The sequence below is a fragment of the Manacus candei genome, unplaced genomic scaffold (genome assembly GCF_025592945.1).
Source record: "Manacus candei isolate 608988 ecotype Guabito, Panama unplaced genomic scaffold, ASM2559294v1 h1tg000028l, whole genome shotgun sequence".
Taxonomy (NCBI): Eukaryota; Metazoa; Chordata; class Aves; order Passeriformes; family Pipridae; genus Manacus; species Manacus candei.
The window spans coordinates 19,050,239-19,065,776 of NW_026138076.1; the positions used below are offsets into that span (position 1 = coordinate 19,050,239).

The window sequence follows — 15,538 nt, forward strand, 5'->3', positions numbered from 1 at the left end:
GGTTTTTAGGCTACAAAACAGCTAAGCCTTGCCTCTCCCCCTCCAATTTATTCTTACACCAGAAACCCTGTAATAATATTCTAGAGCATTGCCAGAGTGAAATTTTACTTTTTTAAAGAGGGAGAAAAACAATCTTGTATTTTTTCATTTCTAGTCTCCATCCCACCTTTCCAGCATGGTGGCATTGTTATTTCTAGTTAAATGAGGGCATGGCTTACCTCTCTATTGAGGATTGTCTACAGGGTCTGATAAATAGAGACCTGCTATTATTACCAGTTTTACAACAGTTTCTATTGAAATAATTCTGCCAATTTTTAATTGCAACTTCTTTACATTTCATGTAATTATCAGGATTTTAAATAAATTTTAAAATTTATTTTAAAGCAGCAGCAAAAAATGTAACATCAGATAAAGTAGATTTCTGCTTAAGTGCCAGCAATTAAACTAATAAAGAATATTGTAACCAAGGCATCTTTTCTACAGGTAATTCTGATTATAAGAATTATTAATAATAAATAAGTATAATATTTTCCTTATAATTAAATTCCATACTATACACAGCTTTAAAGTTTAAATATTCTTAGTATTCTATTGCCATAACTAGTTTTTTCCATTTGAGCACAGATTTAGTAAATAAAAATTTATATGCACAGGTATTTACTTCTGGTTTGTCATACTATATGCATGTTTATAACTAATACAAAATGTAAAAAGAAAACAAGTATTTTAAATATATATATCACAGTTAAATAATTGCAATAAATTCGCTGTTTGTTCCTTACAAACCCTTTGTTAAAAAAAGAAAACAGTTTTATAAATCCATTTTAGCCTCCAGTGAAAATATAAGGGGGACAGTTGCCGAAAATGATCCTATTAGAAAACAGAATTTTGTAATGTAGATATTCAAAACTCTCTAAACAGAACTTAAGTAAACTGCTATTTGTACTGCTAATAAGCACAATAACAAATGGATGAAAAAAATAATCTACTCTTTAAATTTTACTTTTACTATAGAACCCTGTGTGTAAAAATTAGTTAAAATTAAAAAGGGGGACACAATGTGTGAAAGAGCCACAGTATTCCAGTCCTTCTAAAAACAGGTTGCAGTAGGTATCAAGAAAGTTATTCTATTATTATGTATTTGGAAGTGTGTTTATGGATTTCACAGTTTGTTATCAATATTTTGATAATGTGCAGATAGTTGCTTACTCCCTTTACAAGGCATCTATTCACACAGAGTTGACTAAAATATGTCTGTATTGTCTGACATTGTTCTTACTGGAAAAAAAAAAGACATGGCTGTATATGAAGTTAGGACTTTTTCTTTGGATTATCAAATAACTTTTTTCTTTGGATTTTCAACAAACATTTGTATAGAAATTCTTTTCTTGCTTTCACTTTACAATTTTCAAAGTTCAAGTACTTGCCCTTCCAACTACCACTTTCTGTCCTTTGATCAAGGTTAAATCAGTATTAACCCCCAGAGTGTTATTTTAAGCACTATAAAGTACAGAGGAAACACCTCATCAAAATGGGTTAAGTCGTATTCCTGTTCCTAGTGGTGAAAAAGGATTGACTTTGGCCCACATCAAAGCATCATTCAGTGAAATAGCAGATTTTCCATCTTCAAGGAAGAACACTGGACCCTGTACAGCAAAAATGTTTGGAGAGGGAAAGAAAAAGAAAGCACACAGGTATTGTGTAAATGCCACCACAGCAGAAAGCACATTTTATCTGAGAAGAACACAAAAGTCTTCTTTACAGCTAACCTTCATGCAAAAAATTGTACCCCACCAACTTACAACTTTGATAACAGTTACACATTATAAATTGAGTGAACTTGCTATGTTCCCAAACCTGCTATGCAACACTTAATAATATTTAAATTTTTAGTTTGATTTTTAATAATATATTTTACTATTATTACATATATGCTTGTCAATTATTCCAGAGTTTAGTTTAGCCTGATTTAGAAATGGAGGTAACAAGCTTTCTTCCTTCGGAATACTGTCCATGCTTCTTGGTGTCTGTCATAATCTGTGCTGATCTGTGCTTTTTCCTATTTACAAAAAACCCCAATATAATGCATCCATGAATTGTTTGAAAACATGGAGTCTACAGAATCATTTCAAATGCTCACTACGAAAAGGAAAAAATACTCATTTATCTGATGGAAGAAGAGCTATTTGGCAATTTATTAATTTGATGAAATCTGGTCTCAAAGCTGCAATTCAGTTTAAGCGCTTTCAGAAAGGGTTGAGCTCTCCAAACTTGCTACTTAGAACTTGTAAACCCAATGCAATTAGGCTGCTATACACCTTAGTATTAACCAAGTGATTTGTGAGCTGATCTGCATGCCTAAAGCAATGACTCCTAATGTACACTAATCTGGAAATAAGGATATTGTAGATGACAAGATGGTGACACCATATTTGCTATGCTTGTTGAATGGATTATAACAATGGCAGCTTTACGTGGCTGTTAGCAAATGTTGAGAGCACAGCCATAGCCAGAGACCACTGATGTAATGTGAAAGTGTTGACAGCAAGTTTTTTTTTGATTGATGGGGTGCAACTGTAAATTTTGTTTACCTCAAAAATCCCACTAGCATTTTGCAATGTCCAATTTCTGACACAAAACTATCCTTCTTAGTCCTGGAACCACCCTGTTAGTCTTTGGGCTGGCATCTTGCACTGGACAGAGGAGACAGTATCATCTAAGAGAGTAAATTCACACTGTGGCACTACCTGAACACGGGACTAGCGTTTTCAGGATCTGCCAATTTTCTCTTTATTGAAATAACAACATATACCAAAGAGGTGTTATAAGGACTAATGTGCTTCAATCATAAAGCTCCATATGAGTGATGAATAAATATCTTTGAATATTTAGTCTGCTAATTAGTCACGAATTGCAAGTTTTATAGTATGTATTTCCATAGTGATAAATACCAACACCAGAAAAATGTTAGTATGTGTTTGAAGACAAATAATATCCTGGCTTTTATTCAAGCTGTGGTGAGGTAGTAGGCAATAATTTACATGCACTTCAGGCAGAACATCTGGCAAAGGAATTTCACATGGAAATTAAAATGTTTTGGATTTGGGAAATGACAATTATTTGATTGGACAATTCTTTATGCAGCCTTTCTTATATAGCAGATGTCAGCATTTGTCATTTTTAACTCTGCTACTGTGAGAACAGGGTAAACATTTTTCCTCCTAAATGATGGATGTGACCTTAGATTTATGGCAGCCTCACAACTAGTCAATGCTATCACCAAGAAATAACACTTCAGCTCTCTGAAGCCGTACCTGTATCTTCAGCCCTGTCAAACAAGAGATATGAACATCTGAATGACTAGGAAGATTTGATCCAGTGACACAGTCTGGCCCAACCATTCCTTTCAGAGGCTCCTCCTGAATTCGTGATACAAGCAGTGAATACACCGCTCTCTGTGATTCAGATGGTGGGGTGCATGGCAGTTCATCGTCAGACCTAAGAACAAAAGATATTTGGTTTTCAACTATACTTCTTAATTTGTTTTAGAAATTAAGAGCCACAAAGCACTTTTTTTCCCCCCAGTCATATTCATATTTTACAAAGGAAACAAATTTACAATTAAACAGTTAAATACTACCAGTGTCACTCATGGTAATTTTATATTTTTCCACCTACTTGTTTAATTGTGTGCAAGCTCTCCATGCATCTAATTCCTCAGAAAGCTGTTCAATTTTCAAAGGTACGGATACTTCTCGTCTTTTTAAAAGCTGACTAAAAAGAAATAAAAGTAATCAAAGTCCAAATTAATTCTAACAATGAGTATTTTCTTAGAAGCAAAACAAGATAGACATTAGTAATAAAAAATTATTTCTGATTGGATATGGAAATAACTTGATGGAAATAAATTGATCCTTCACAATAATCGTTATATTAAACCTTATAAATATTAATAATAGATATAAAAGTATACTTTTTCATTGAAATCTTATTTTAATTATTCCTATTTACACCTTACTTAATTAGCTCTATTTTTTTTTTTTAATTTGAGGTTGTTCTGTATCTTAAGGCTATATTTGTTCTTATTTCTTAATAATGTCAACTTCACTAAAATTAAGGACCTATTTTACCTATATATAGTAGATATGGTAAAAATACAGTTAGAGAAACATGGTTCAACACATGCTTTGGGACAGCCTGGTTTTACTTGTGGAAAACAGTTTCAAAACCCTTGCAGTGGATGCAGTTTTTATTTATCAAAATATAAAATAAGGGACAGTTACTACCTCACCTAATTCAGCCACCTTTCATTTGTGTTGGGATGCCCTAAAAACTCCAGCTTGTATGTAAGCATGTAAGTGTCTGATTTAAAATGTGCTGGAATCTAAAAATCCATGAATCCTGAAGATATTGGGCAATCCAAGAATAAAACTTAGAGTTGTATTGTTCTGTGGTTCTTTATATCCCAGGAAAATTGAAAGCTTGACAGCCAAAAGTATCAAAAAGTGAGTCTCAAAGACTCTGTATTACTAGTCTGTTAATATAGATATCAGAATAGCCCTTCTGTAAAAGCTTGTATTTCATTCTGTTATTTCTGGAGGGTCAGGAAAAAACAAAACAAAACAAAAACAACAACAACAAAAAAATGCTTTTTTTCCTTTTTCCCAATCCTCTCACCAAGTTTCAGACATGAGGATGGCTAAGAGGAAAGACATATTAAGTTGTTTAATTATCCTCGGTAGGCAATTCTGATAAAATATCAGGAAGCACAGGAAAGGTCACAATTCTAGTGAGGTGTGAAAGGACTGAACAACATATACACAACATTTATTCTTGATGAAGAGATAAAGGAGCTGAAATTATTAACAAAGCTGCAGGGTTCCGTTAGAGCAGTTAATGCAGGAGTAACCGCTCGAATAATGTCAGCACAGCTTTCACTATGAAATCAGTGGCACCTTGGATCTGGCCTTGCTACTCAATAAGTTAGGTGACAAAACCAAGAGGAATTGACAGCCCCAACAGTGAAGGAGAAATGGAAATATGTCAGCTGGAATATCATTACTGAACCAGACAGGAAGACTAAACAATTGTGGTTATACTCTGAGAAAGGAATACTGAAGTATTCCATCTAAGTCTACTTTATTTACCATATAAGATAAAGATGATTCATCTTAATATTTCTGTTTTCTAGTCCAAGTTAGTTGGTTCAAGTTCAAGTGGGGTCAGATGAAGTCAGGTGTACCAAGTGAAATCAAGCAGGTCAGGTTGAGTAGGGTCAAGTGAGTTGTGCCAAGCCAAACTGGGCTGGGTCAGACCAAGTCTGGTCAAGTCAAGTGGACAAAGCTGGGTCACATGTAGTGGTTGAGGTCAGGTCAGGTCAGGACAACTGGGTCAGGCTGAGCTGATTCAAGTCAGTCAAGTCTAGTCAGGTGGGCCCAGTCCAGTCAGATATAGTCGGGTGACCAGTTGGGGTTGAGCTGCACCAAGCAGGCAGGACCAGGCCAGGTCAGATCAAGTGGGCAAGGTCAAGTGTATTAATGTCTGGAGATATTAGCTCACTGAGTAACAGAAGGCCAAATTGGGTTTCTTGTTGAAAATCAAGTGAGTGCCCAGTCATGAACTCTAAATTCAAAGCTTGTCCTTGTTGCTACAGAGCAAGTCTTGGCAAATGGTCTACAGGTAGATACAACTTAGAAGTGTTACTGTCCATGTATAGTCAGTCATGCATGGAAGTGATGCTGAATACTCATCTACTTCTAAAAATTGGTTTTTTACAGAACTCAGTTTGACTCATATCCTGGTTTCACAACTCATTGTGTTACCTCAGAAACTTTTATGTGTATAATGCATAAAGAAAGTAAAGAAGGTTCTATATGCAAGCATGGCTATACCGTTACAACTTTATAACAGAACTGGGAACGCGGTTGGTTTTGGTTTTCTTTTTTTTTTTGGAGGGGAGGTGGGAGCAAAGTATGGTATATGTCATCATAAGGTCTGAGATTTCTCAGTGTTAGTGAAAACATAGTATTACCTTGTATACTCATACAGTGCAGGTACAATGCTATTGTACTGTCTTCTGATAGCAAGTAAAGCACCAATGTAACCACACAAAATCAGCAACTCATTCCGAAATCTATAAATGGACAAGTATTAATCATGAAAAACAACAAGCATTTGTAAAACATTAAACAAATTCATATTACAATATTAAAACCTAATTTATCCATCCACCTTTTGTGGAGAATATATGTTTGCTGATTATGCTTGTTTTCTGTGTCATGGAGTTGTTAAAACAGACGCTGTGTGTTTTATACTCATCTCCATTGTTAAATTTTAAATGGCACATACAACACAGTTTTTAAGCACAATCATGTAAAGTTACAAAAACAACACTCAGAGCTTTTAATGTGCTAGAACTCTAAATGGAAATAAAATTGCCCCAAATATTAGTGCGGACTTCAGTTTCACCAAATGTCCCCAGCTTTTTTCTCCTTTTAGTTCTTCACACGTATACTTGTGTAGGTATCTAGGCCTAGTTTCAACCATCTATCATAAAGATGAACCACAGCTTCCAACTATTATAGAGTTAATACTGAGAGTGGCAGCTCAAATTTTCTTAACACTTTGACATAAAAGCCCACATTGTGTGTGGTACCACTGCTCTTTTTCCTCAGGAAACTGAAACCAGAGCAGATCAAAGTGAAGGTCTTCACATAAGACCATTGATTCACCCCTTGTAAATATGCCACAGAAAAAGAAGCAGTAAAATATCCTTTTTATTTTCTTGCTAAACCTTCAAAATTTAGGAAAATTCCACATTCTATTCTCCAGATTGAGAACCAGCCAGCTTGCTGAAAATTTTTTGTATCCCTCTTTTGGTAAGCAAATAATGATAGTAACAGTGTTCACCTACATATATATATATATATATATATATGTTTATAAGTTCCAAAAGTTTCCTTTAATGAAAGTTCCACTTTCTAAGTAATGAAAATATACTCACTCACTACACTGATGCAACATTAATTGTTCAGTGCGTATGTAACTTAGAAGATCAAGATATGGAAAGACTGAATCCAAAGTCCAATCTGAGCCAATAAGTTGTTCTGTTGAAAAATAACAATAAAAATATCTCAAGAGGCAAGTTATACAAATGACTTACACTTTAAAAGGTTTCTTCATCCAAGTACCTACCTTTCACATACTGAATGCCAACAGGGAGAGCCCTGTCAGGTTCTGTGCTTAACAGATAGTACTTTATCGTTTCAAATATATCTCCGTCTGCCTGAATTGTCTCTGCCAACCGCATACATTCTTCTGCATCAGGAAGATTGCACTGGAAAAAAACATTTTGCCAGAAAGTGACAGAAATGTTCAAACAATTCTTTAAGATGCAGAGAAACACTGATGTTTGAACATAACAATAAAAAAAAAATTCTCTCTGAAGGACATTGTTTGAAAGATGTACCTGCATATGATGCACATTAAGAAAGCCATCTAGACCAGAGAACAATATAGGGAGAGAAGGTTCTGTAACTTTAATTTAAGCAGTAGCAGTTTCCATTGCTAATGTTTTTGTGAACTTTTTACTACTGCTTAATAAATGTGCAGTCTGAGCTGAACCTTAAGGGAGTTAGCAGAGAAGACCCTTCTGCTGCTGAAGAGGAAAGGAGGGATTTAAGGACATTAGAGGGATGAGATGTAAAACAACTCAGACTAGTAAAGAAAGCTGATCTGCCACAACATGATTAGGCTGCATATCTAGTAAGTTTTAAATTATACTGACAGGTAATTCTGAAGATCATAAGCTACTTCAGAAAGTAACCTGTGTAATGGAAAGCGTACACAAAGAGCAGAATTAAAGAACTAAATTTCTTGCACAATACTGAAAATAAAGTCAATGAAGACTAAAAGAGCAAAGAAGGGCATGCAATGTATAAGACTGTTGGGGACAAATTCATCCTATAGATTTATTTGGCCTTAAGTTTTTTGAAATTAGTAAACAAATCAATACATAACCTCTTATTAGCATTCAGGTAATTTTTTTACGTTGTACCTTTTCATGCAGGTCATTTATTTCTGCTATGCATCCAGGATAAAAAGCACATAGTTTTACTAACTGCAGTTTGTTATCAGGAATCATCATAAGAAGATCAGCTGCTAAATCCCTACATAAACAAAAGATGACAAGTTACTCTTGATGGTTTGTAATAGGAGGAAACTGTTTTCTCTTTAACATTCTTTTTATAAAGAAGAGTTTACTGAAAACAATACTATTTCCAGAGAAGTGCAGAAGCAATCTCAGTCTCTAAGACTATTTTGGTGCAATAAATGAGGCTTAATCTATTTATCTTTTTGGGGAAGTCATCAGTGAATTTTCTGTTGCTTTATTGGTTGAATTAAACAGCTGTGCAATCCTAAAGCATCAGAAACACCTCAAAGTGAGGTGGAAGAATACATGAGCAGGGATGGGAAGGGAGAGTAGGAACTATCCAATTTGAGAGAAAGAAAGATGATAATGTAGTTCTTTGTCATAAAACCACCCTCAAACTTCCAGGCTTCTAAAGCTCCATGACATCAGCATAAAGCATCTCTCAGTCATCCAGAATGGCATGCTTCTATGACATTAAAATAGAGAGATTATACATGAAAAGAATGTGATATCTATTTTCATTCTCCTCAAAGAAAAACTGTGTTTTAGCAAACTGACATTTCTGAAATTTTCCTAACTTTTTACCATTTGTTATCCTATCCTGAACACAATAAGCAGCTGGAGGGAACACATGTAATATTAGGAAATTATTCTTAAACAATTCATTTCTCCTGTGACCCACAAGACTGACTTGCCCCTGTGTAAGGCAAAAAATCCTACAGAGTTCCTCTGGACTTTCAGAATGGGGTCCTTGGCTTAAAAATGTTCAAGTAAGCTACTGTCCAATATTTGTAACTGCTTTCTATCCCACTTTCAAGTACTCATCACAATTAAAAATTAGAACACTTATTTTTATCCTTAATAAAGTCACATGCTTTTCAAATCTTTCTTTCTATAAACAAGCAAAATACCTGTATCCAAGTGATGGAAAGCTAAAAGGAAGACATTGAAACAGTAATGAACAAACCTTTGTATTACTTTACAGAAGAAATATCTAAGAGAAAAAAATTAAAAGACAACAGAAAATCTAAGAGTCAGGGCAACTGACTAACAACACAAAAAATGCCTTTTGACTACCTAAAGAAATTAATGTCAAAAGGTCTTTGGAATATCTGCTATACTATTACTGTGCAATAGCCACTTTTCCAAGTTACAGAAGCACTCTTTCAGAATATAGGATATTTCACAGCTTCTTAAACTATTTTTAAGATCAGTTACTCACATGTGCTAATCTTCAAAAGCAATTTAAACATTTTTTTAACGTGATTAGAAGTTATTTTGCAAAATCTGAATCCAACATTTATTTAAAAAAAAAATAATTCAGAGAAGCCCTCATGGAACATTACCTGGAATGATTTTTAAGAATTATACTGAAAACACTGTCAAGTATAAAGATAAAAATTAGGTGGCTGAGTTTGCATATGCAGAATTCATTATCTCAAGTAAAATATGATTAGCCTTTTGAATAGTAGAAGGTTGCTTCTAACACTATTTAGGTGTTAATTTCCCAAGGCTGTAGGTTTGGAGAAGGACATGAATGCTTAATTTTGAGTTTATTTGTTTAAATTTTATATTTTAGAGCACTTCTAAAAAGAACCAACCAAATCCCAAGAAACATTCCACCAATAAACTGTGTCTCTACAATGAAATGTTTCCAACTGATGGAAATTCCTTAGCATAACAACCAATAAAATCAAAAAGGGAACCCTTCGTCAGAGACCCGGAACTCCAGCTTCCCCACACATGACCTTATAAATGCAGTGAACCAAGACGTATTATGCTGTGTCAGTATCTCTTTATTACAAAATATGAAGAGATTCATGAATCCCTGATCTTTTCCTACACAATAGAAAAAATATGCTGTAATGGCTGAAAATCAGACTCCAGGATTGCAGAGTGTAGCTGCAGTAGGTGTTCAGTATAGCCCACTGTGAAATCCAGATGTATACTTGGGCAGCATGCAGTATACCATTTCAAAATTTTATCACATGTGCCAATGCAGACTTCAGTACACATATGCCATAAGTTTGCAGAAGCTTTATGTACCTAAACATAAATGTCATACTACTATAAGTATTTGTTACAGCTCTGAGTTCAGAACAAGCTTTTGTAATGGAACTGGGAAAAATATACACTGTTTTTCTTAACTCCACATCCAGTGCTTCCTATTGGAGGCTACATAAAAATCACCCTTCACAGTGAAGGCAGGGAGATCAAAGAAGGAGTTTCAGAGACTTTAACAGCTGGATCTGGAGTTGCCAAAACAACCCTGTTAAAACTGGTGCATTGCAGACCTGCTAAATCATTGCAAAGTGAAAGTAGCAAGCCATCAATTTCTTATTTTATCTTTTTCTACAATGCTTCATTGTCTAAGGCAGGCTAAATGCTTTAGAGAGAGGAGTTCCACTGTTTCTCTCAGGCTGCCTCTAGATATTTTAGCACTAACTGTAGCAGAAAAACTGATCCTTAATTGCAGCATCTGTTTAAGTACATCTTTTCTATGACATATTAATTATGAAACACCTTTATAGCTGCCAAATATACCTTGGGACAGTTTTCTGCTTTTCACTGGTAGGTAAAAAACAAGAAGCTGTACTCTTCAAAGTAAAACCAGAGAAGGTTTCCCCTATATGCAACAGAGAAATTACTCCTGCAGAATTAAACAGTAATCCTGTTTCATCCTTAAATCTTTTCAGCTGTTTTGTGTTCCTAATACCAATATAAAATAATTCCTCAGACTATTAGCTTCTTTATTTTTCAAACAAGTACTTAAAAATCACTTCACAGATCCTACTTGAGCTTCTGTCCCTTTTGACTTTTTAATTCAGTTCCAGCCTTACTTTGTCTGAAGCAGTTATTTTTACTCAGGACAGACCAGGACTGGATGTGCTACCTATTGCCCAAGTAGCTGGTGGTTTTTCAATGGTTTTCACACTCTGTTTGACAGTGACTCTTCTCTCATTTACAATGCATACGTAACGTGTTTTGAGATTAATGCAGAACATTTGCATGCCCTGTACTTCAAAGGTCTAATAGCAGCAATTCTTATTCTACCTACTCATGGTGGTTTGGTCTCCATAAAAGTTCCAGAATGATACACCTTGATTGTTTTGTCAGGGAAAAAAAATTAATAAAAAATTTCTTTGGATTAAGAAATTCTTACCATGTTGCTACTGCCATACACTTTCTTGCTAGTAATTCTAGGGCATAATGTGTTGCTTGTGCTGCACTTTCTCCTAAGACAGTACCCACACTGACTGCCAGCTCCAGTTCATTTCCACGAATCAGGTTTGCCATCGCAAGCTTGCTCAATGAAAAAATTAAATCATAAGCATTTTTAGTATTCACCATGTGGAGTATATGACAATAATTTATGAGAATGCTTTTTACAGAAGGACAAAATATGCAATACTTAACGTAAATTATATATAATTTGGGTCTCTTGCATGAGTAAATAACTGTGCACCACATGTTAATCGGTTTTAAAATAAACAAATAGGTTTCCTTTAGCAGAATCTTTCTTTATTTAATCAAAGAGATTACATAGTTATGATAACTAAAAAGCATGATAGGAATTTCATCTAATCTTAAGTAATGACATTAACTTTCAGAGTATATACTTCCCCTTTCTTTCAGTGAAGGGAAACTCAAAAAACCAAGAAACCAGGAAGGATTCTCCTGATCTTACACTCTGGCCAACCAGAGTTGCTGGTAGGCATAGCACAATGTCAAACAGTAAGAGACTACACAACAACTTGGAATATGCTTATTTTGAAATACAAGCATTAATTGATTCTCGATTTCTCTCTGAACAGATGATTGAGATGGAATTATACTTATTTGGGGGGGATAGAGGAGGAAAACACATTAAGTTCAGAAAGAATGGGAAAAAGAAACTATCTGTATAAAAATACAAACAAAATGAAAAATCCAGTAAAATGTTTCCTATATGTCAGTTTTATATTTGTACTGAGAGGTGGGGTTTTGTCCTATTTACTTTTTCATTTAGACTGTAAATTCTTGAAGGCAGAGATTGCATCTTCTGTAGAACAATAACTTCCATTTCTAAATAGCTATTTTGAATCACCATAAACAGTAAACAGTAACACTTAAGTGTATATATGTAAGGTACTTAAGTATCTTATATTTTCTAATATAACAAGATACTGTATATACAATTCAATGATAATATATTACTTTCTGTGCATGAGAGAAACCTTGAATTTAATAGAATCAAGGAAGTTTTGCTAGTAACTTTAATACTGTAAGGATCTAACTCTGCATAAATATATACAAATCAAATATCAAGTATAAGTAGAATTTTAGAATGTGATACATAAATTTTAAAACATGTGTGGAGAAAGGAAGACAATGTCAGATTTTTCATAATTAAAGACAAAAAAAAATACCTCTATATTTTCGACAGCCAGATGACAACAGGCTGCAAGCACTGCATGGCCATCCTGAAAATACCAATCTGCCAGTTCTTTACTGACCTTGTGCAGGAGCCTGCAAGAACAAAACATGAATTCTGCAAGGTTGCTTTCAGGCTGGAGTCCTTTGGCTCTTAATTTATGTAAAATTCACCACATTTCCTTCTGTACCCTAAAAATTGCTATATTTGACTTACGACTAGCTTGAAAAATGCAATCTGTTTGAGCTTCATCCACTGCTTAGGTTGGTGTGTACTCATGGGGGTCATTTCCCAAAATCTACATAAGTACAGAAATGTCTCTTCAGACTGACACACAAAAAAATCAAATATTTGGATATCCAATTTATACCAAGTATTTCTCTAATTGCTCAGAAACTGCACATGTAAATGAAGCAGCTAAACAGCCTCTAAATTGCTTGTTACTACACCCATAACTGGATAATATAATTCCGGTTTTTGACCACTGTTCTAAACAAGGAGAGGTGCATGCTTTGGGTGTTTTTAAGGGCATGGACAATGAAAATCACAGAATCATAGGATGGTTTGGGTTGGAAGGGACCTTAAAGATCAATTAGTTCAATGTCCATGCCATGGGCAGGGACACCTTCCCTTAGACCAGGTTACTCAGAGCTCTATCTAACCTGGCATTAAACACTTTCAGGAGTAGGGCTTCCACAACTTCTCTAGGCAACCTGTTCCAGAACCTCACCACTCTCACAGTAAAGAATTTTTTCCTAATATCAAATCTAAAACTACTGTCTCAGTTTGATTTTTAGTGTACATTGTTAGAATCTTTACTGATAACAAACAGCAAAGCTTCAGGAGCAGATGATGCATAATAACAGGGGATTATAAATACTTGTTAATGCTAAATCTTACCCTGCTTACCAGAAGTTCTAAGTTAATATGCTATATATTTAAGGGCATAGGAATGCATCTTAAATATCAAGCAAGTGAAAAGGACATTTATAAAACATACAAATGAAAAATCCATTTTGTGCCAGGAGGAGTCACAAGAGGGAAATTAGTGTAGCATCAGATAGTTAGGAACTCTATTAAATATGTACTAGAAGACACAACATTTTAATTCTAAATTGCTGATGCCAAATTAAACCACTAAGCTTTATCTCCCTTAATGACTTTACATTCTGTACTAAAATGAGGTTTTAGATATAAACTAGAACAACTTACTCATTATAATCATCTGTATTGTTTCCACCAGAATTTGAAGATCCACTTGCTGTGGAGAGTGGTAACATCTGTATATTTCCTTCACAAGCTGCCTGGTAGTGAATAAAAAACATTAATTAATGCACAATTGAAACTGAAGATGAAATATGATTTTTTAACAACAACAAAAATAACCTATGATCTATAAAAATAATTCCGAAGCCTAGTTATAACAAAGAAAATGTTTAAATGTTTAAACTAATGAACTTTTTCATAGCTACATCTTAGCCTAATTTTATCCAACCATACAAGAAATTCTACAGAAGCAATAGACTTCTTCCTTCCTATGCATTTGAGCAAGATTTTTTCAGCATTTGAATATGCTTAAAACAGACAGTGAAGACTACAAACCTTGATTTTTACACCACAAGGAGCAAGTGGCTGTGAATAAAGGATGAAGTCTATAGATACTTCTCAGCAGGTATAACAGCAAATTGGAAATGTTTGGCATACAGTGGCAGAAAGTGGCATGAGCCTAGCTCTTTTCTGTCTAGTAATAATTTATTTCTAACATTAAATACAAAGAGATCAGTGTGGGTTAAATGAAATCAGTGGACAAAGTGGTGTTTGGTCAAGGGTTGGGCTCAGTGATGTCAAAGGTCTTTTCCACACTAATTGGTTCTGTGACTCTGTGAATTCTTTCATATTCTTTAAGGTGTAGCTGGGATAACACGATTAAACCTCAGAGCTGAGTGACAAGGGAAAATAAGTCCCGTATTTTGTTGCTTAATATTATCCAATTAAATCTTTGAGACAAGATCATTCTATGAATTGTAAAATTTCTCTGTAATCTCTCTCTTACAAGAAAAATTAAGATCTTTCTAAAGCTTTAATTTGCTTTAGGGTTCCAACATTTTAACTTGTTAAATCTAGGCATGTATTGAAGTTCTATTCTGTACATTATTCAGCTATTGAGCTAAAACATTCAGGCAATTTGTCAGTAGAAATGCAAGAGAAATCAAATTCTACACGTCTTTGATGTTAAGGCCAATACTGACTGTTGAAAATCAGGTTCTATTTCAATCAAAATTGAACACATCAGTTTTCACTATGGTTATGTGATTGCAGTTTAGAACAATCAGACTTTCAATACATAAACATGACATACCTTCTTTTGATTTTTGCATAAAAACTGGTCAGTACAATATGAAAGTAAAAACTGAGGTATCATTATTCACTATTTTGCAAAAGTGAACAGAGCAAGTCTTTTAAATATGCTTGTCATATTCAAAGTGAACAGAGCAAGTCTTTTAAATATGCTTGTCATATTCAGAGTTATAAGTTAATAGCTAAATACATCTCCCCCACTGGTATAAGTAGTAATACCTGTGCAACAAGAAGCGCTTCTTTAAGCTGACCTCTTGAAGTAAAGAAAGAAACTAGTTTCTTTACATCTCCAGTAGCTATACAGTATGGGATGACATCATCATTTTCTTCCTGAATTAACTGATCAGCTCTCCTAATTAAACAAATGAATAAATAAATAAACAAGAAAGATCTACACATATGATTAATCACCAAACTTATCTCTATGGTATAGGTGTTAGATGAAGCCATAAAAAGATCACTGAAACCCATTCGCCTTTCCAGGCTTACAAACTGTGGATATTGCACTAAAGAGTTCACAGCTGAAGTTCCAACTTATGTTCAACCCTTTGATTCAAGTACACAAAATTGTTCAAATCCTCCACAGTTCTATCCCAAAGCTTACTGAACAAAAA

General features: G+C 34.4%; 1 protein-coding gene across 5 annotated transcripts in view; it reads right to left on the reverse strand.

Annotated features, from left to right (window-relative positions):
- Positions 1-291: 291 nt before the first annotated feature.
- Positions 292-15,538, reverse strand: part of WDR17 (WD repeat domain 17) — a 55,586-nt gene continuing 40,339 nt past the window's right edge. For 4 of the 5 annotated variants that reach the window (XM_051790414.1, XM_051790413.1, XM_051790415.1 and 1 more), the window contains 12 exons: positions 15,144-15,276; positions 13,779-13,870; positions 12,562-12,661; positions 11,316-11,455; positions 9,064-9,084; positions 8,057-8,168; positions 7,195-7,336; positions 7,004-7,106; positions 6,032-6,133; positions 3,679-3,774; positions 3,315-3,498; positions 292-1,646 (listed from right to left, as the gene is read on the reverse strand). In XM_051790414.1, coding sequence (XP_051646374.1) covers positions 1,527-1,646; positions 3,315-3,498; positions 3,679-3,774; positions 6,032-6,133; positions 7,004-7,106; positions 7,195-7,336; positions 8,057-8,168; positions 9,064-9,084; positions 11,316-11,455; positions 12,562-12,661; positions 13,779-13,870; positions 15,144-15,276 — 1,345 coding nt within the window. In that variant the 3' untranslated portion in view covers positions 292-1,526. The remainder of the gene's footprint in view (positions 1,647-3,314; positions 3,499-3,678; positions 3,775-6,031; positions 6,134-7,003; positions 7,107-7,194; positions 7,337-8,056; positions 8,169-9,063; positions 9,085-11,315; positions 11,456-12,561; positions 12,662-13,778; positions 13,871-15,143; positions 15,277-15,538) is intronic. The other variant, XM_051790412.1, reaches the window with a different exon arrangement.